The sequence below is a fragment of the Pleurodeles waltl genome, chromosome 8 (assembly GCF_031143425.1).
Source record: "Pleurodeles waltl isolate 20211129_DDA chromosome 8, aPleWal1.hap1.20221129, whole genome shotgun sequence".
NCBI lineage: Eukaryota > Metazoa > Chordata > Amphibia > Caudata > Salamandridae > Pleurodeles > Pleurodeles waltl.
In genome coordinates this window covers 313071152-313092353 of record NC_090447.1, presented here as the reverse complement: position 1 = coordinate 313092353, position 21202 = coordinate 313071152, and the positions used below count along the sequence as shown (strand labels likewise).

At 39.3% G+C, this 21202-nt stretch overlaps 1 protein-coding gene across 1 annotated transcript in view; it reads left to right on the top strand.

Annotated features, from left to right (window-relative positions):
- The window catches only part of CHD1L (chromodomain helicase DNA binding protein 1 like), a 228787-nt gene that overhangs the window by 141353 nt on the left and 66232 nt on the right, over window positions 1-21202 (top strand). Inside the window, exons 16-17 of the mRNA XM_069204150.1 lie at window positions 5068-5207; window positions 5476-5648. Coding sequence (XP_069060251.1) covers window positions 5068-5207; window positions 5476-5648 — 313 coding nt within the window. The remainder of the gene's footprint in view (window positions 1-5067; window positions 5208-5475; window positions 5649-21202) is intronic.

Below are 21202 nucleotides of genomic sequence, written 5' to 3'. Positions count from 1 at the left end.
AGTTTTTCCGTTTACAAGCCATCACAATCTGGAACTTTAGTGCAGTTGGTTCAGTTGGAGAGAGAGCCAGGACAAAAACTTACAGACTGCATTGAGTTAAATGAAAGCTGAAAAAGTCATCCTATAGCCCTAGGTTCGAAATATTCTGTATCTGTAGTAGCAGGACCTCCAGGATGAATGACAGATCTTTAGTCCCACTTTTGAGTTTAGTGGGAGGGATTCTCTTCAAAACGAATTCAAAGCCAATGCTCCTGCCTGCCTCTGGCATATGAAGGCTTATTGTCTACCTCAATAATGTATCTTAAGGCTTCACACAGTCTGATTTCTATGACATTGCATCAAACAGCATGTTTGAGTGCCCTCTGAATTACTAATGTTCTTGCTTACAACAGATATAGGAAATATGGCTTTATTTGTAAAATGATCAATGCAGGTTGCTATTTTACTTTGTTTGAATCTAATTAAAAGAAATAGAGTGGGTGGTTGGAGCTGGCCTGACTCCAATTTGGATGCCTCCTTTGGCAGGGCTGGATGGACTCTTTTTTTAAGTTTCTCTCACTCAGGAATTCTGCTTTTGACATTAATTGACAGTAACATAGCTAGTGAGTCAGACTGGCTTAGACTGGCATTGTGAGGTGATACCAGTTGGAGAAAACGAAGAAGGCCTACTTTCACGTGGCTGGAGAACAAAAGGTTAAGGATGGCATCCACCTGCTCTATAGATGCTTGGAGGCCTGGCTCATCCTCTTTGGTTTATTGTACCTGCTCTCTTGGCACTAAGGAATAACTGGAGGAAGCTAGGAAGACGGATAATATAAGAGACTCGATTGCACATGGTCTATGGTTGTCATCACCTCAGAGGCAATTCAGTGAGGAAGGATACATTGGATGGAAGTTCATGTGTTGTGGCTGTTCAGATTCCCCAAATACAAGTGGAAGAAATGGTGACTCGATGTGTGATAATGGGTAGTATATGTCTGGATAGCAATCTTCTGTCCAAGGAGAATCTCGTAAAATGGGGCTGCTGTGAAAGGTTCAAAGTTGCATATCATGGAACATGGGCTTCTGGAACCTGTCCTGGTCCTGTTTCCCCAAAATGTAAGAAGGTAGTACATTTCACAAGAGAGGCTTTTTTCAGTTGAAATAGACAGTTTTTCACCAAATGAAATGTGTCTTATATTTGTGAAGTGATTTTGTTTTTCGATCTGATACAGTCTAATAAAGGTCTTTAACTAGGTTATGCCTATGGTATTTCTGTATCCTACTGGTCAGTGTTTGCTTAGTATCCCAGTATAAACGTTAATAATTGGTTAATCTGATTTTCCTCATGAAATACATATGTTTAAATGGTTAGTTTAAGAACTGATGTATACACGGAGATAAAGGTTGAAGACCATACTCGAATGGCAGTATTGGAGAAAGCCATGCTGATTTGATGAAAATTCTTGTTGGGCATAAGTGCTCTGTGGAGATCTTCCAGATTTATATTAATGCATGTTTATTGGTGATATAATTTTTATTTTTTTATTTTTGTGAGTACTTCATGTCGTGTGTAGCTTTTCTTGCAAAGATGCATCAGCAAAACTCAAAAGTCCCAGATATAGTACAATTTAGTCCTTTAGCTGTAGCAAAGTATCTCCCTCCAGCGCTTTACAATTGTTTAAAAACCTGCATTTCTTATGCCCTATCCTACCCTTGTCACTACAAGGTAACTCTGACAAATGTGAAACAAAATGTTTGAAAGCAATCGCTTTTGTCTTAGTCATATTCTCCAAATTAAACAATTGAAGAATAGTGCCTTTGTTTGCAAGACGCTCATATTATTTTCATTCCAGTTTAAATAACTATTTAGTATGGTACAATGTGGCATGCTAGAATATTGTGAGTATTCTCTCATAAACATCTCTTGCTAACCAAGAGATCACAGACAGGCAAATATATTTATTTCTTTGAGATTGGGGTCTGTGTGCCGTTGCACATATGCATATGTTCCCTGACTTCAGGCTCTGACTTTAAGACTTACCCTCTTCTTGCTATGTCTTTGTTCTTTCCTCTGCTCCTCTCATCGTCACTTTTGAACTCCTGCACTGGTTCTCTGGTCTTCATAACATCTTTACATCTGAGTTCTCTCTCTCTCTCTCTCTGACGTCTGTCTCTTTTAACTACGTTTCACTTTGGTGCCTCTGATCTCTCTCTCTCTCTCCCCTCTGTGCCTTTGAGGTATTTTTTTAATGTTGCTCTTCTGATGAATCACCACCTTTCCCTTGATCTCTCACCACCTCAGTGACTCTTTGTTGTTTTTCTTTTCATTTACGTATGTATGCTGGGACACTACCTTACTACTGTTTTCCTATCTGTTGGTCTCTTAAAGCTGTGGCTTTCTTGACTCTTCCAGTCACCTCTCTCATGCATCTGGGTTTTTGTAGACTCACTGTCTCCACAGTACTACTGATCCTTCTGTCTGAGATCTCTGTCACTTGTCTTTCATAGCCTCGTGCCTTATCTATAGTTGTAATCTCTCCTTCAAATGTCTGCACCTTTGACGTTTGTCAACTATGCTTTTCGCTCTTGCCATCTTGTGCTGCTCATTTTCTGTCTAGTTTCTGTGCCTTTGAGCTCTTGTTTTCTCTCTCTTGCATGAGTACTTCTCACTTATATCTTGTTGATCCTTCTGTGACATCTGGGTCTTTGGGATATAGCTATATCTTTTTCTCAGATGTGCTACAGTCTCTTTGACTTGTGAGAATTTGAGGACTTTCTCGTATCTGTGCATCTGGTCTTCCAGTTCTTCTTCCTACACATTTAATCTCTGTCATCCCACTTTGCTGATCGGTCAGTAGATCACCTCTGTGCTTTGGAAACATTTGTCATTCTTTCTCTATTGTTTCTGTACCTTTTGTATTTGTATGTTTCTCTCTCATCTGTGTGCCTCTAAACACTTTGTCTGATCTCTCAATGTTCCATCTCTCACCAGTGTGCCTCTGACCTTATTCTCTTTACGTCTTCACCTCTCCTCTGTCTCTTCATCTCTCTGCTTTTTGTCTGTCTCTTGCACATAAGCCTTTTAGCTTGATGTCTTTCACTCTGCTTTTTAGCTCTCTCTCTCTCTCACACCTGCTTGTTTATCCTCCCCACCCCCTAGTTTCAATTGATAGCTGGTGGTGGAAATCTTCTTAATCCTTTATTCTATATTTTAGCCTGGGAAGATAGTGTGTGAAAAGAAGGAACAGAAGAAATTTCCATACGCTTCTCCTTTGCTTTCCTTAGCAGGCACCAAGCTGAGGAGTGCATAGAAGGGGCTGTAAGTCAGGGGTCTGTTTAAAGAAAAAAACCTTCCTCTAGCCGTCTCCTTTCAACCTTAACCTCCATATATTGTGCTTTATGTCTAGAGAAGATGAAGAAAGTGTGGTAGGGTTAATGGAAGGAGCTTTGCAGTTTACTCCAGCTCAGAGCTGAAGTAAGTCCAGCACCACACATGGTTAACCACTGGTACAGAAACGTGTAGAAAATAATGGAGGTAGGGGTGTAAAATAAAAAAACATAAAATAAATTAGTTTACAATAATATTTAACATAAAATATTTTACTTCATTATCTTTTCGAGATAGAAAAACATTTTTGCTTTTCCCTATACTTTCCCAGGGAGACAGTCTGGGCTGCGATATCCGTGTGGTAAAATACAGGTAAATCGAAAAATCTGAAAAACAATTATTAACTTTATAAAATATGAGTAAATATGTTTTTATGTTAAATAATATCGTAAAATAATTGATTGTACATATTTTAAATGTAGCACAAATTAAACAAAATGCCACATCATTATTGGTTTAATTTTGGATTCAATATTTAGTTTTACATTTTTAAATAAATATTAAATACAAATTACTTTGCTGAAATTTAAATTAAAAAATAAATTCCAAGCAAAAGTTTAAAAAAAAATATTCTGCATAAATAATTATTAAGGTTGATGTTTAGAATTCAGAGTAATTTAAATATATTTTATAACATTTAATGTTGCATTGATTTTACATTTTAAAGTGTTACAATATTTCATTATTAAAACATATTTTATTTTATATATTAAATTATTATTAAAATTAATTGTATTTTAGCTATTCTAAATTTTTTTGTTTAATACTATTTCTTAGGGGGTGTTATTAAGCCCACATCTCCATTATTTTCCATGGTGGCTGTTGCAGTACCACTGGTTGGCCACTTGTGGTGCTGAAATTAGAACTGTTGTTTTTTTTTTTTTTTTTTGCAGTAGTAACTTTTACACGTAGATTTGGGTCCACCCCCTTTTTCAGGAGGTGGACAGTGTATATGTCTACACTTCTGAGTAAGTTTACACTTGCATTTTGTGAATAGCCCAAAGTAGTTAAGTTATTCAAAAATATATTAGCAAACTTACATTTGTAAATTACTCATGAGTGTAAGTTACCCATGTAAATATCCCCGTAGCATGATATCTGGAAGAGATGGAAGTAGTGGTGGGTTTGAAAGCTGTAGTTTCTGCTCCTGCTCCCTCATGTGCTACCAGAACATCCTGATCTTCAGAACAAAACATTGCAGAGATCTAGTCAGTACCCTCACACCCTTTGTTACACTGAAATTTGTTTTATTGTATTCAAATGGGTCCATAGATTTCGTTTGGAAGATACCCTTATTTCTTTCCCCGTCCATAACACCTGTTGTGGCTCTTGTCTTCAGTTTGGGGCCAGCTCTTCTGCAAAGTAAAACATTTACCTGTCTAAACTCCAGACATCATACCACAAGGGGCTATAAGTACCTCATCATTCCAGGTAAAAAGCTGAGGATAGAAGTACCATGAACCCAAAACAAAAAGAAGAATAATGAAGCAGAGCAAAACGAAAAAAAAGAAAGAATGGAGCAGATGTATTGGTCAGATTCACCCTTACACTAGATATCTATGAACCACATCATTGCTGCTCGTCAGACTGAATACCTGACTTGTATTCAGAACAAACAACTAAAATAAAATGTAGTTGTACTTTTTTTTTTTTTTGTGACACTACTTATTATGTGTTTCGTTATGCCTTCTTTGCAGATCACATGTATGTTTTTGAAGGTAAAGACTATTCCAAAGAACCAAGCAGTAGAGACAAAGATGCATTTGATCAACTGCTAGACCTTCAGAAGGTCCTTCTGGATGAGACTGACAAACATGGAAGAGCCCTTAGATCAAAGGTACACTATTTATTTGCTGGCTAATGTGGTCGTAAATGATCTTTGAATTTTAGACTGTGCTATAAGACCCATATAATCTGCATACCAGAAATAACTGTGAAAATCCGTTTTCTCCTGACATATGAGAAGGTTTGTTTCAGATAACTGGTCACAAAGCAGTTTCTGTCCCACTTCAAGGTGACAGGGATTCCAGAAGATTGCATTTGGAGGGACCTTATGTTATAGAACCAGAATAGTGCTGATGCACCATTTACTTTTGTTCTCACAGGTTCTACCTTCAAGTGCAATGTTCCTGCCATTAAATACTTCCAGTAGGAAACAAGTACTAAGCCCAGAAGAGTTGGAAATTAGAAGGATAAAAAGACAGGAAGCCGCAGCTAAACGAGCTAAACAAATACAGGAAGCCAAAAAGAGAAAAGAAGAAGCTGAATATAAGCAAAGGTATGAAAACGTAAAAAAATATATATACACACACACATATTTTTTTTTAAAATTATTTATTTATTTTAGTGTCAACTCATTTCAGTCGTAATCAAGGCTGCAAGCCAAAACCCATTGACGCTTTCACAAGCAAGCCTCAGAGTGCCATGCCCTTACATGAATGGAGTAAAAGGATTTGATCATGGCAGTATTTCATTTGGGTGAGATGAGTACAGCATGCTTGAAGTATACTTCATTGCCAGGAAGTAGAAGTGCACTTGGAAAATGAAAGGAAAGGGTTCTCAGTGGCAGCTTTGGAAAGTAACATCTACACTCTGTGACAAGTGCATAGTTCATTTTAAAGTTTGAAACACTGTTTAAACTTCCTTTGATGCATTCTTATGCTTCTGTCCATTATGTAAAATAATTAATGAGGATGTTGAAATACATGTGGAGACCCCCTCATGTAGCTGCAGTTGTGAGTGATTGAAGGCTAGGTTTCATGATTGTGCATTTGATATTCCTACAGCCCCTCCACGGTTTGCCACAGGTAAGGTGCGTAGATGAAGGGTGGGGTATCACTGCCTCCTTTAGTGGCAAGGAGGGTGTTGTGGCAGAGGATGGCCTGAATCTTGCTGCGAGTAACAGTGTCTCTACAGAGGCTGATAGTATGATGCCTGCAGGGTATTGTGTGTGCATCATTTTGTTGCTTCATGTGTAGATACCAAGACCTGTTCCGGGCTTTTTGATCAGTCAGGTGCAAACTGTAGTTTTGTAGCTAATGATTTTAGGCCTGCTTCCAGTGGTGGTTTCTGTACATGGGCGTCGGGGCTCCACCCCCTTTACAAACTAAGCGATCATTTTTTTTTTTTAATTACAAAATAATACCCACTTTTTTAACTTTATAAAACAGAGGGCACACTGTCTTCCCCATTCACCTACACCAGCATTTTTGTTGTCGTTGCTCAGTGCAGCAAGTGACATGACATCACATGATCACTTCTTTAACTGATCCCCAGGCCCAAAGTGAGTCTATTTGCAGGGCTGACAGTCTCACAGCCCTGAGGCCTGTGAGGTCATCAGCTCAGCAAAGACCCAGCATCAAGGCCTAGTCTCCACCACCTGATGACATGGAGGCCAAGTTAGCCCCGGGTGTTTTTTTTATTCAGGCCCTGAACCGCTTAGCCTCCACGTCAATCAGGGAGTGGAAGAGAGCATTGTCACCCTACCCCACCCTTTCCCAACTTGCCACAGGGCGTGGGTGGGACCTCACCCCGTGACGAGCTGGGAAAGGGTGTGGCAGAAGGGAAGACCCGGACCGAAAGCACTGCAGGAAAGGTTCCGGACCTGTTGCAGTGTTGCGAGCGAGTTGTGACTCGTTGTGGTCGTCGTGGACCGTCGCAACTTCGCAAGCAGCATGCATATCTGAAGGAGTCCGGCACTCGTCAGATTAGCACCAAGTGAAAAAGAAAGGTAAGACCGGCTAAAACATTAACAGCTGCCGGGCTAGTCCTCATGCAAGCGCGTGGCCGCATGCATATGGAATGACGTGGCCAATAGCGACGCAGTCGGTATGTGTGCATTACCGGAATTGTGCTTTTTAAAATGTGAGCCTATTGTGCGTTGGGCTTTGCATGGAAAACTGCATATGGAAACTATGGTAGCCTTTTTTCAGAAAAGAAAAACATAAACCCGGCATTTGAGCCAAACTGACTTGAGTGAGCAGAAAGTATGCAGTCATTTCTGATCAGCTACATCACCACAAAAATAAACCACACCGACTTCTAGGGTAGTGGGGAACTTTCCTTAGTTAAAAAACAACTCTGAGTGTGCCACCGATAATAGGAAGGAGACCCAGTCCCAGGACTAGGATGGAGCCAGGCTTACAGCCAGCAGGCCGAACAGAATCTGTGCACTGGCCGCTCTTGAACGAGCATAGTGTCAGAGCCAGAAGAGAACCAATAGAGAGCCAGGACATGCATATGGAAACTCTGGCTGATTACATATGGTACCCTTTTCAGAAATGTAGTAAAGAATGATACCAAGAACAACGATGTCCTTGTGCAAGTAACCTTTATTGGAGCACTCACACACGCTCCTAACGAACAAAACGCTTCTCATCGTAAGCCGACAGAAAACGTTCCATTCTAAACATTCTAAAATCTGAATTCACTATTACACATCTCCTTCTTTTCAAACAAGATGAAATAAACAAGTGAATAAAACAAAAACAACAAAAAAACTGCAATAAACTTTGTAAGATAAGTTCCTACATTAGATAAGACCTCGTAATATAATTTTTTTAAAACCCTAAACAAATGTTGTCTAATACATTATGTAATCATTGTATTTGTTTGGTAATTTTTTATGTCTGCTGGCCCTGACACCAAACTCATTCATGTTAACATTTGAAGAACTATATTCTTCACGATGACCCAACAAAGTATTGTCGGTATAACCTGTTCTACTGTTTGAATAAGCCTTGACTGATTCACACCCAAAATCAGGATCAGATAGATGACTTAATTTGTGACAGCCTTCAAAGTTTACACGTGCTAACCTGGAACAATGCCACCATGAACCATTACTCAACATAGCTGAAGACCTCCCGACCCTAATAACTTACCAAGGTTTTGAATACTTTGATTCTCCCTTTCTGACATGTGTGGGAAGCTTGATCTTAACCCAATCATCAACATTAAAACGTAGACTCCTTTGTTCATTTTGCTTGCACTTATTTTTGTTCTTAAACTCAACATTCATCTTGGCCTCATTGTATATCCTATTCATGTCATAAATCTGTACTTTGTTTTGCAACCAAGATGGATTTAGACCTAGTCTTGGTTTCCTTCCTTTCAACATTAAAAAAAAGGTGAAAATGTAGTTAAACAATGAGGTGTACAGTGATAAGACCAAATCATTTGTGCAACATGTTCCTTAACATTAATCTTAGCATTTAAAGCCAGTTGTACTGCCTCTACTAAAGTTCTATTGAATCTTTCAACTAAACCGTTCATATTGGGTGCATATAAAGCAGTTCGTTTATGTTTAACTCCTAAATTAGACAAGAAATCTTGTAATTTAGAAGAAGTAAACTGTGTACCATTGTCAGTAGTGATACTATCAGGATAACCTTCTTTTCTGAAACAATCGTTTAGAAACTCAATTACTTCCTCAGTACTGGGTCGCTCAATCCACTTATACTCAACCCATTTGGAGAAATAATCAATAATAACCAATATATATACTTTTTCCAAACTAATACCTTCATAAGGACCAAGTAAATCCATAGCTAAATCCTTCCATGGTTGTTCTGGAAACGGTAATACATTAACCTCAGTTTTCTGTGTCTTCAAAACTTTATCAGAATCCTGACACAACAAACAATTCTTAATGAAAACAACTACCTCTGAATCCATGTGCGGCCACCAAAACTGATCTCTCAATTTTTTTATAGTTCCAGATTGTTCCAAATGTCCAATATGGGCTATAGAAATCAACTTTCTTCTTATTTCTGTAGGAGGTACGAAACATTCACCCTTTAGTAACAAATCATTTTCTATGGACAATTCATTTCTAACTTTCCAGAAAACTTGTAAATCCTTTGTTAAAGATTTCTCTAGTGGCCAACCTTTTATGATAAAACCCTTCACAATTCCAAGAACTTCATCTTTGTCATATGCTGAAACCCATTCTTTTTCTGAAATGACTTCAGAAATCGACAATACTGCATCTTTCACACTTGCAACAACACATTCTTCAATCACTTCAGAATCTGTAGACATTTCCTTACTGCCAGATAATCTCGATAAACAATCCGCTCTGGTATTCCTTGTACCTGGCAAATAAGACACTGTAAAATTGTATTCATACAATTTTTCTAAAATACGTATGAGTCTTGAAGACGCTCTACCCATACCATTTTTAGATATTAAAGAAATTAGTGGTTTATGATCAGTTCTCAATTTGAAATGTTTCCCCCATATATACATTTTAAAGTGTTCAACAGCCCACGCACAGGCAAGTGCCTCACGTTCAATAGTTGAATACCTACACTCAGCTTCAGACAATGCCCTAGAACCAAAAGCAATGGTTTGTTCAACATTCCCTTTGACTTGAGTTAATACTGCTCCTAATCCTGTTGAACTTGCATCCACAGTAATAACATTTACTGCATCACCAGAATATGGTGAAAGTGGTTTCGAATTTACAATAGACTTCTTTAATTTGTTGAAAGCATCAACCTGATCATTAGACCACCTAAATGTTTCATTTTTCTTTAGTAATACACGTAAAGGCATAGCTAAATCGCTAAAATTTTAAATGTTTTGTATCACCTGTAGAGAATGTTTAATAGGTGTGATACCTTTTCCTGAAATAGAATGACCTAAATAGTCTATTTCATTAGTTAACAATGTACACTTGTCGAAATGAATCGTCATACCCCTATCACTTAGGATTGACATCACCTTGTCCAACTTTGTATAGTGTTCCTCTTTTGTAGCTGTGTAGATCAAAATATCATCCTGAAAAGCAATGACATTCCCAACATCCTTAAATAAACAATGCATCAATTTTTGAAAAACAGAAGCAGCTGATGCCAAACCAAAAGGCATGCGTTTATATCGAAAAGCACCATCTGGAGTAATAAAAGTGGTAATGCAACGAGACTCGGGAGTTAACTCTACTTGATGGTATGCTGCCTTCAGGTCAATCTTTGAAAAAAAATTAGAACCCTCTAACTTTGTGAAAAGCTCTTGAATGCGTGGAAGTGGAAAACAATCCACCAAAATTTGCTTGTTCACAGATCTTAAATCAGCACACAAACGCAAGTCTCCTGATTTTTTCCGCACCAGAACAATTGGGGACACCCATTCTGCAGCATCAACAGGCTCAATAATATCCTCCTTACACATTCTGACTAACATCTCAGATAACTCCTTACTGACCGAAAGTGGAACATGCCTTAATTTGTGTTTGATAGGAACAGCATTTTTTTTAAGTTGAATGTAATGTGAAAATTCTGTCACCTTACCTAACTCTTTGCTAAACAAATTTTTAAATTTGTCTAATAACAACTCCAACTTATCTGTACTTGTGTTCAAAACTTGGACAGACTGTATATTATCAGACAGATACACTGGATTATTGGCATTTGGATTGAGCACCACTCCCATTTTCTTTTGATGACGCCAACCAATAACATGTAACCCATCAATGGCAACATATACTTTTCCAATAATTGACCTGTTTAAAAATGTTATATCCGCTATGAAGAACCCAAGCATATCAATCTCTTTGCCCCCAAAACCATATACTTTGACATCATTTGGTTCTAACTTTTTATCACCCCAGTTTTCATAAAAAAACTGATCTGACAAGATAGTATGTGGTGATCCAGAATCTGCCAAAACTTTCACATTCAAACCATCAATGACGATTTCACAATCAGGTGGAATATAGGGTTCTTTGTCAATTTCTGTGCAGTTAATACCCTTCCTGGTCTTTTCTGTATCAGACTTATTTATGCATAAAACCTTTTCCTTAAGACTTAGAACGAAATGATCTTCCATCTCGTTATCAAACTTTGATTCCTCCAGCGTAGATATTCTTCTGTTGGCTACCGATCTGCAAACATTGCCAAAATGACCAATCTTCTTGCACTTGAAACATTCTTTGCCTTTGGCTGGGCAAAACTTGAATTGAGATGCATGTGTTTTGGAACCACACTTATCACAAAATGTCTTACTGACATTGTATCCTGAACTTTGTTTGTTAATACTGACTTGTTTTCCTTTAGAAAATTTTCCTTTGTTTCTAAACTCATATTTCTCTGTATCATTTAAAGCTACAGCTGCAATTTCTTTGTTAATGTCATCCACATTAATAGCTTTGAAAGATTTTATTGTACATTCAACACTCTTAGCCGTGTCAATTGCTTCTCTCAAAGTGGGATTGCGTTGTCTAAGCAATTGTTCCTGAATCTTTTTATTCGAACAGAAAATAATTAACTGATCTCTAATATAAATATCCGCTGTCTCTCCAAATTCACAGTCTGCAGCCAAAATTTGTAAAGCAGAAATATATGAATCAACTGACTCATTAAGTTGTTGATGACGTGTGAAAAACTTATACCTTTCCATAACAATGTGTGGTTCCTCTGAAAACCTTTTTTTAAACCTATCTACAGCTTCTGAAAAACAGTCATAATCTCTGGCGTCTGTGCCAGATGGTGGTAGAACTGGAGGTAAATGCTCAAAAATGTCTTCAGCTTCCAAGCCAATTAAGTTGAGTTTTAACGCTTTTTTTCTGTGTGATTCAAATGAATCTCCATTAATTGCCAACATGTAGTTTTTAAAATGTCTGAACCATTTTCCCATTTCATAGTAGCCTCATTAGCAGAGTTTAAAAATGGCGGAGGAGGATTACCACAAATGTTATTCATTATGAATAGTCAAGGATAGAAAATAAAAATGAGAGTTTTTCTTCTTGTTTTTTTTTTTTAAACTGCAATAATGTGCCTTTAAATGCACTTTGATATTGCAAAAAAAAACCTCTTCACCTAAGATGGCCGCCGATTAATGACGTTGTTCTGTTACTAATCTTTTATACAAACAAAACTGTCTCTAAGATGGCTGCCAAACAACTGCCAATTCAGAGAAATAGTATGCAGTTCAGTCAAAAAAATGTTCTGCCTCACCACTTCCAGTTCCTGAAAGTATAGCATCTATCCTCCGAGAAATCCAACATCACCGGAATGCAGGGACACTCCTAAACCGTCTCCGTCTGCCATCTACAAAGTGCTGAAGATGGTGAAAATCGTCGAGTCTGTGGTGAGTGCTCCTGGTTTATAAATCGTCGCCAAAATGTAGTAAAGAATGATACCAAGAACAACGATGTCCTGGAGCAAGTAACCTTTATTGGAGCACTCACACACGCTCCTAACGAACAAAACGCTTCTCATCTTAAGCCGACAGAAAACGTTCCATTCTAAACATTCTAAAATCTGAATTCACTATTACACAGAAAAGAAAAGCATAAACCCGGGCACCATTATTTGAGCCTAACTGACCCAAGTGAGCAGAAAGTACGTAGAGTCATTTCCGATCAGCTATTTCCCTTAGGTAACAGCACGACAATCTGTGCCGTGGCCAGTCAGACGCACTAAAGACAAAATAAGCAGTTACCAGTACTTAATTTGTAAATAAAAATGTGCCGGTGCTCAAAGCCCTCCTTTTAAACACGCGGCTGCTGCAATTAAATGTGGGAACACGGAATACTAAGGCGGCGTAATCCTGAAGCCATCTTGGTCCTCTTCAATTTATATGAAGCCACTCCCTGCCCCTTCAGCTCACTCTAGCAGCTTTCTGCTTTCTCCCATTGTGACACGTTTTAGTTTTTCTCTTCCTACGTCTTTCCCATATGTGTCTTTTGCTCGCAGCAAATGTTTGAGGCAGAAGAATAAGCCCCGGCCCTCAAAAATAAGTGCTGGTGCTCAGCACCGGATACAACAAGCACAAATTAAGCACTGGTACTGATAATAAAGTGTTTCTTTTTAATTTTGAATAGGATCAAATGACATCAGACATTATTTCACTTCTTACATCACATCTCATCTGGAATCGACACATGGCACTAAAGGGATTCTGATTTTAACTCAGAAAAAAATAAACACGGTCCTATAACTTCCAACTGCCAACTGGAAAACAAACACCACACATAAATTGTTTCAAAAGTTATTTCGCTGTAAATTGTTGCAGAAAAAAATGACACTGTCTATTATTCGAAATCGTCTGCCCAGACAAACTGAATGTCTCAATCCCACATGCTGTTCAATAAAAATCAAGGCAAAGTGTTATTTATTGTTACTTGGATTTGATGTGAAGTAAAATTATGTTCGATGGCATCTGTCGCTGTAGATACACATGGTCTGCATAGCTCGCCATCTGGTGTTGAGTCGGAGTGTTACAAGTTGTTTTTCTTCGAAGAAGTGTTTTCGAGTCACTGGACCGAGTGGCTCCTCCTTCTGTGCTCATTGCGCATGGGCGTCGACTCCATCTTCGATTGTTTTCTTTCCGCCATCGGGTTCGGACGTGTTCCTGTCGCTCCGAGTTTCGGAACGGAAAGATAGCTGAAAACGGAAGATTTTCGACGGTATCGTTGCGATCCGGTTCGAGATAAACACATACGACAACGCATTGAACATCGAAGCGCTTCGGTGCCCTTCGGGGTAGATTTCGGCACACCGTCGGGGCCTAGTCGGCCCGACCGCGTGGAGAACAACGCCGATGGAACGGACCCCGTTTCGATTCTGCCCTGAATGCCACAACAAATATCCCTATACGGACCAACACTCGGTCTGTAACGTGTGCCTGTCACCCGAGCACAGCGAAGAATCCTGTGAGGCCTGTCGGGCGTTCCGGTCCCGAAAAACTCTGCGCGACCGTCGAGCGAGAAGACTGCAGATGGCGTCCACGCCAAAGGAGCATCGACAGTTCGAGACAGAAGAGGAACAGGAGGAATCCTTTTCCATCCAGGATTCAGACTCCGACGAACTCGACAATACAAAAACTGTGAGTAAGACGTCGAGATCAGAAATTAAAAAAGGCAAAAAGGCCCAGGGGACGCCACTGCCAACCGGCCATGGCTCAACCCAACTTCACGGTGACCAACAATCGGCACTGAAAAAGGCCCATTCAGTGTCGAGATCGTCCGACTCCGGTCGAGACACCGGCACGCAGCCTCCTCGGGACCGAGAGAGTGCTAAAGAGAAGCATCGACACCGAGAGTTCGTTTTATTAGTCTACTTCAGACATACCGGGCTAAAATGTTACAGTGGCGATGCATTGAGCTTAATTTTCAAGGGCGATCTACTCACTGCATAGCGGCTGCATTAAAGGCTCGAGGGCTCATCCCTTGTTTGTTTAGACTCATTTAAGACCACAACATCACCATTTTCCTTATTAGCGTCACTGCACTTACACATGCTATATAAGCTGCTACAGGGCACCTTCCCTGATACTGTTGCCCCTCAATGAGGAGACTGCGCTGAAGGGCATGTCATTGCACTTGAGAAGCAGACAAAATCTGAGGCAAAATCGATGATATGTGCCTCTCCCAGTCTGGTTCATGTTGCATCCCTTTAAATGTATTTGCTCTGCAAGGTGTGCAGCCAGCAGAAAGAATACTGTGCACAATTCTGGAGGCTTTTCCTGTAGTTTAGAATCAATGGAGCTTGCATTCTTGAGCTCTTTTCTGGGGAATTATACTGTCCAGTTCTAGGGGCCTTATTCCGGAGTACCCTTTTCCATTTCTGTTGGTTTCAGCTAGAATGGTGTGTGCACGTATAGAACCGTATTTCTTTTCAGTTCTATAGGACTCATGTAATGCTTTTATTAAAGTTCTAGAAACCACATGTGTTTATTATGTGTAGTGAGTGTCAGAAGCATCCTGAGGCTTCATTCTGTTCAGAGGATTCTCAAGAGAATGGAACAGTGCTAACAGCCAGAGCAGCACATGTGTTTTGTGCAATTGGTTTTACTGCAAAATATGTCCTCAAAGACACAGATTTTGTACTAAAATATAGCGAGCACTAAATGCCACTTTTGTTGAATTTCATGTAATTATGCAAAAGCAAATTATGTGAATTTTACACACCCCTGGTGCCAAGGTACAGTTGCAAATATGTAGCAAGTTTCTCGGTGGGAGTGGGTGTGGGAGTGCTGCGTTGCTTTGCATCACTCTTACCCAAAGTTCCTTGATGTTGTTGACAAATGCAGAATGAAAAGCTTTTAACATATTCAAACTGTTCAGTGGTTTCTGATGTGTATCCAATGGTCCATAGTCTCAAAGCATATATCATATTTCAATTATTCACAGGCACCAGGGAGAAGGTCAGCCGATAGTTAAACCTCAGGCAGCAGAGTGGAAACCAGCAGCAAAAATGTCTACAGGCACCACAGGAAATCAGCAGATAGTTTGACAAGTACCAGGAAGGAGATCAGCAGATAGCTTGTCAATAGGAACAAGAGAGGAACTCCGCAGAAGTTCGTCTCCATACTCCTGAGGAACTGAGCAGATAGTTTATCAGGAGGCATGATTTACTAAATCAGCAGAAAGTTCATCACCTATTGCTAAAAAGTAACTTGAAGTGCACTTGCAAGTGGAAGAAGAATCTATAATCTAGTTTAGCCTTTCTTTGTCTTGTTCATTTAATTGTTTGCAAAAATTAACACAGTTGACAGTTTACTCACAAAACCATTTCTGGGAATTACACCTGAAGACAAGCTTCGTGTTAAAGCACTAGGAACAGAGAAATCCAACATAAACATTGAGCAGTCTGCCAACGACCGGGGGAAAAGTTACACACGCAGGTTTACACGAACATGGTTCGATAAAATGGAGTGGCTTACTGCCAGTTCTTCTAAGAATGCCTTGTTCTGTTTCCCCTGCTTGCTCTTTGGGGTTGAAGTTAGCGGGACTAGAACAGGAGTTACTGATCTAAAGCATCTGCCACAAAAAATAAAGAGATACGACTCCAGTGAATGCCACTTGACCAATGTATTAAAGTTATCTTTGTTTGGAAAATCAAATATTGCACTTCAGTTAAATGAAGCTTACCGCAAGGTAGTAATCAAACATAATGAGGAGGTTGATAAGAACCGCTATATATTATCAAAATTGATTGACTGTGTGAAACTTTGTGGAGCCTGTGAATTGGTGTTGCGAGGCCATGATGAAACAGAAGAGTCACTAAATCCAGGTGTCTTCAGAGGGCTGGTTGATTTTGTGTCCAGTATAGACAGTGCAATGGAAGCACACTTGAAAAATGCAACTGTGTTTAAAGGCACTTCTAAGACAATCCAGAATGAGTTGCTTGACTGTATGCTGGAGGTAACAAGAGAAACCATTGTACAGCAATTAGGAAGCACTGATCACCTGGCTATCCAGGCTGATGATACAACTGATGTCTCTACGAAGACACAGTCAGTACTTGTTTTTTGCTACATTGATGGCAATTCCATGGTGGTAGAAAGATTTTATTGCTTCTCGTAGCTGAAAGATTCATATGCCGATACAATTTCAGCAGCTATTCTTAATGAACGTAACCCAATATTACCGGGGCATAGTTGTAAAGAGTAGTTAATTGCTCTGAGCTATGATGGCGCTAGTGTCATGCGTGGTGCCTCTGGTGGTGTTAAAAAAAATAATCAGAGATATATACCCTAATGCACACTATGTCCACTGCTACGCCCACCAACTAAATCTAATAATGGGACAGACTGCATCGAAAATATCCAGTCAGAATTTTCTTTAAAGAGCTGGGTGGCATTACTGCATTTTTTTCCCGTTCTCCAAAACGGACTGAAGTTCTTGAACAGATAGTGGCAAGAAGAATACTGAAAGGGTCTGCAACTCAGTGGAACTTGAACATTCAAGCTATCAATATAATTCACGAACACAGAGATGACCTTGTAGAATGCATGAAATGTATTACACAAAACACTACATTTGATTCCACTTCTTTATTTGCAGCAAAAGGCTTTACCAGAACTCTGGAAGACAAGGAGTTTCTTTTTTTTCTTTTTATGTTCCACAGCATAATGCCTCATGTCAATATTTTATACAATCAGTTGCAAAAGCGAGACATTGATACTTTATTTGTACAAAGGGCCACTTCAGACTTTGTGATAAGCATCAACAAGGTACGGGAATCCATTGACACTTTGGACTCTGAATTGCCACATGATTCTCAATTTAAAACCACAAACTGCAGATAAGTACCTTGATACAGGAGGGAAAAGAAGTATGTGACATTATTGTGGTGCATGCCAGGGAGCGCTTTGCATTTACAAGGCATCTTGTCAGTGCAACACTACTGCATAGTGAGCTGTTTCAAAGACATGCCAAATGTTTTCCTAGTGCAGCTCTCAGTGAAACAGTGGGAGCATATTAAATGCTAACAAAGTCAAGACTACGCACTGAGCTTTCAATCATGTATGGAAGACAGGATTTTCATCAGGCTACAGGCGGTGCTGTGTCTTCATATATATTTTTATGTTAAAATAACCTACAGAAATCTTTTTCTGAGACTCTAAAGTTATTGAGAATTGTCATCACAACGCCCATGACAGCTTCTGAAGCTGAAAGATGTTTTTCTACACTGAAGAGAATAAAAACATTTTTAAGAAACACAATGACTCAAGCTCGACTAAATGCATTAGCCATGCTATCAGTGGAAAAGGAACTAATAAATCAGATTCCAGAATTCAACAAAAGAACTATTGAAACGTTTGCTCACATTAAAAAACGTTGTGCAAACTTTCTGTGTAAATAGAAACCATGGAAATGCATGTAGTGTTGTAAAATATTGTTCCTAGGGAATACAGTTTTGGTTTAGTTTGTATTGTAAGTAACATTAAGAAATACTGTAGGTACCTTGTATGCAAGAAAGTGCACCATGTATTCAGTGTATGTTTCAGTACTTTGCATTGCCTGAGAGGAATTCAGGCGAGCTTCTCCTTACAAAGCCACATAACCTTAGTGTTGTTCAGGGTATTAGATAATATACCTTTTACTGTTTCTTTTTTTTTAATGTTCACCAGCAAATATGGCCCAGTTATGTAAATAACCTAAACTCTGCAGAGCTTTGGACAAACTTACAAACCACAGCCAGACAGACTGACAATGTATCTTCCATGACATACGTAAAGATGGTGCATACTGACCAACAACAGTCTTGTAAGAAGCTACAGGATTCTATGTATTGCTCTCATCTTTCCTGAGGGTATTATAGTCGTGGTTTGCAAACTTTAGCTGTGCAGCAACGTTTTTTGTAGGAGAAGGGATTTTCTGATGGCTATCCAGCTGATGAAGCATTAGTTGTTTGCTCTTTTCCAAATTGCAAAATCATAAACTGTAATGTTTGCTGTGCTGTTAGAAGCCTGTAGAATCCTGGACATAGTCTTTTTTTTACCATATCTAGGGCTATGAGTACCACATGGACTGATAATGAGTGAATTTGTTGATAATATTTCTTACTTTATAATGATGGACTTCCTTACTGAATCAATATGACTTAATATCCTTTTCTTCTGATTTGCAGAAGAAATGGAAAATCACAACTAACCTCCTGAAAAAATGCGCACGCCCATCCCCCCGCTGCCAAGCCCAGCCCCACCACTCCCAAATCTCACCAGCCACCACTGCCTGCTCCACTGTTATGTTTTACCTCCAGGAGCACAAGAGAGTTAGAACCTCACTTACTGGAAACATTCATGGATAGGGGCAAAGGTTGAGGAACGTGCACAGGTCGTTGAAGACATTCATCCTTCCTGCATGCCTTACTCTGTTTCTAGAATGTTCTAAGTGGGCTTAAGCCCATGTCACCAATGGCATATACGATCTTGGTGGGCCTGCTCTGGAGAGAAGCTTTATGCATTCCTCTCACTAGACCCTGAAGAGGTGGTTGTCAGTGTTGATTCTCTGTGAGCAAGTGTCAACCTCCATCCAGAACTCACTAAAAATGTGGTCACACTCAGCTAAGTGTAACACTAATGATGGGGTGCAGTGAAGAAAGAGGTATTTGTTTCGATCTTTACAATCATTACTGCTAAAACTATGTATATTTTACTCTTCAGTGCACCAACTGCGCTCCATATCTGTACTTGCTGCCACCAGCCATGACCCTGGGCAGCATGGTCAAGTGAAGCTACCCTCTCAAGTCTACTAGATGGGAAGATCCATTTCGATTCTTCTGAGTCTTAAACCCCACCAATGATTTTTTTAAGAAGCTCCATAACTGCAGTTTTTTGTGTGTTATTTGGAATTAGTGGCCCAACAAATTGTTCCCCAAAACGAAAAATGGATGGGACCCATCAGGACAGTGGGAACAATGACAGACATCAGCCAGTGCACAGATGGTCAGGGGCTTTTGTCCTCAAAGCAGTGTTTTGTACAAGAAGTTAAGATTTGTTTCAAGTTCACACTTGCATATACACACATTTGTGATACCACTATGACTCACAGTGTGATCTTGCTCCTGTTTCATTCGGCACCAAACAACCTGTGCCCTTAATGGGAAGTGGTTGTTGTCAAATAGGAAACCCGAGGTTACATATACAGTATGCATTTTGGATAAAGGGAAAAGGTGGGTTTCCATACATGATACTCAGTATAGGCACTCCTGCTGTCTCATGCCTTCACCATATATGTTATGTGACTGTGGATTCACAGAAAGTGATTATGTGCCTTATTGGTCCATTGGTACAGAAATGGATGACAGGCAGCCAATCACCCCAAAGTAATAAAAATGTTTTAATTTTTAACCTGCCTCAATAAAGGGTAGAATGCAAAGTCCATAAACATTGAGAAATGGTATTTTGTGAGTGCTAGAGATAGCTTCTGAAGTAACTGCCTACGGCATCTTAAAACACCAAAACCTTAGAAGATGTAAAAGTGAGTTTCAGACCAAGGTCTCATCTTCAGTCTTTGCCTAATAAATATGATGTCAGGTCACCGCTGATGCATGAGGCCTGTAGATGAGGCTTTGCATCAACAAAAACAGCCTAGGGAAAGGGTTTCCTTACAACTCTGATGACACCGACCTCTTAACAGGGTTCCAAATCTGCAAGGACCATTCTAGTAAACCATAAAACTACCTTAAAAGGTGTTTACATTTGTCATGGCTTTCACCCCTATAGAGATCTAAGGCTCTCTTCCATGCGTCCTCTAGTCCACTAGCTATTCAAGAGTAAAATAACAGTCCATAAAATGCAGGAGCCAAACTTGCATTAGTACTTTACTGTTTAAGCATGAAGGAAAAACGCATGCTAGTCAAACTCATGTGACCAAGGATTCTGTGAGAGGGTCATTGATTTTTTCACAATGTATTTGCTGTCACCAAGTAGTTGACAGATGACATGGAGACTGATCACCTGTATTTCCATTGGCAGACATAAATGGAAGGATTAGTCACTTTTTATACTATTAACATTGTATAGAGTTTTTTATTATTACCATCACTTGGATAAAAGAATATTCTGGTGAGGCAACCAGGTCTAACACTGGTTCAGAGAAAAATAAAGTCGAATCATTTGCAGTGATTTACTCTGTGATAGATGGTGTTTTTGTTACCTATCTGTAGTTATGCTTAAGGTATTCATGGGAGGATTAAATAGTGTAATTAGTAGGGACCACTAGTGTTTTACTTCAGATTGTTATGGTGGATACCTTATCCCATGTTCAATGGTACTCTTTTTGTTTGTTTTTCACTTTCATTGCCTTAGTGTTAGAGATTTTGAAGACCCTTGTGGTTGATTTGTCACTGAATTTAAATCCTACTTTTAAAGCAGGCCCTTTATGTCTTCACTGAACATACCTCACTAGTGTTCCATAGTTCTGTCTTGAGCACAGTTCTCTATTGCTGCACTGTATAAATTCCACAGTAGCACTGGAGGAGGGCCTTTGAGTCATTTTATGTTGTAGAGGGCAGGTGGCTGTTTTAAAAAAAAAGCCATGTTGCAGATTCAAAGTACTGAAATGAATGGTTCACAAAATATGTTCCTGTAAGGATT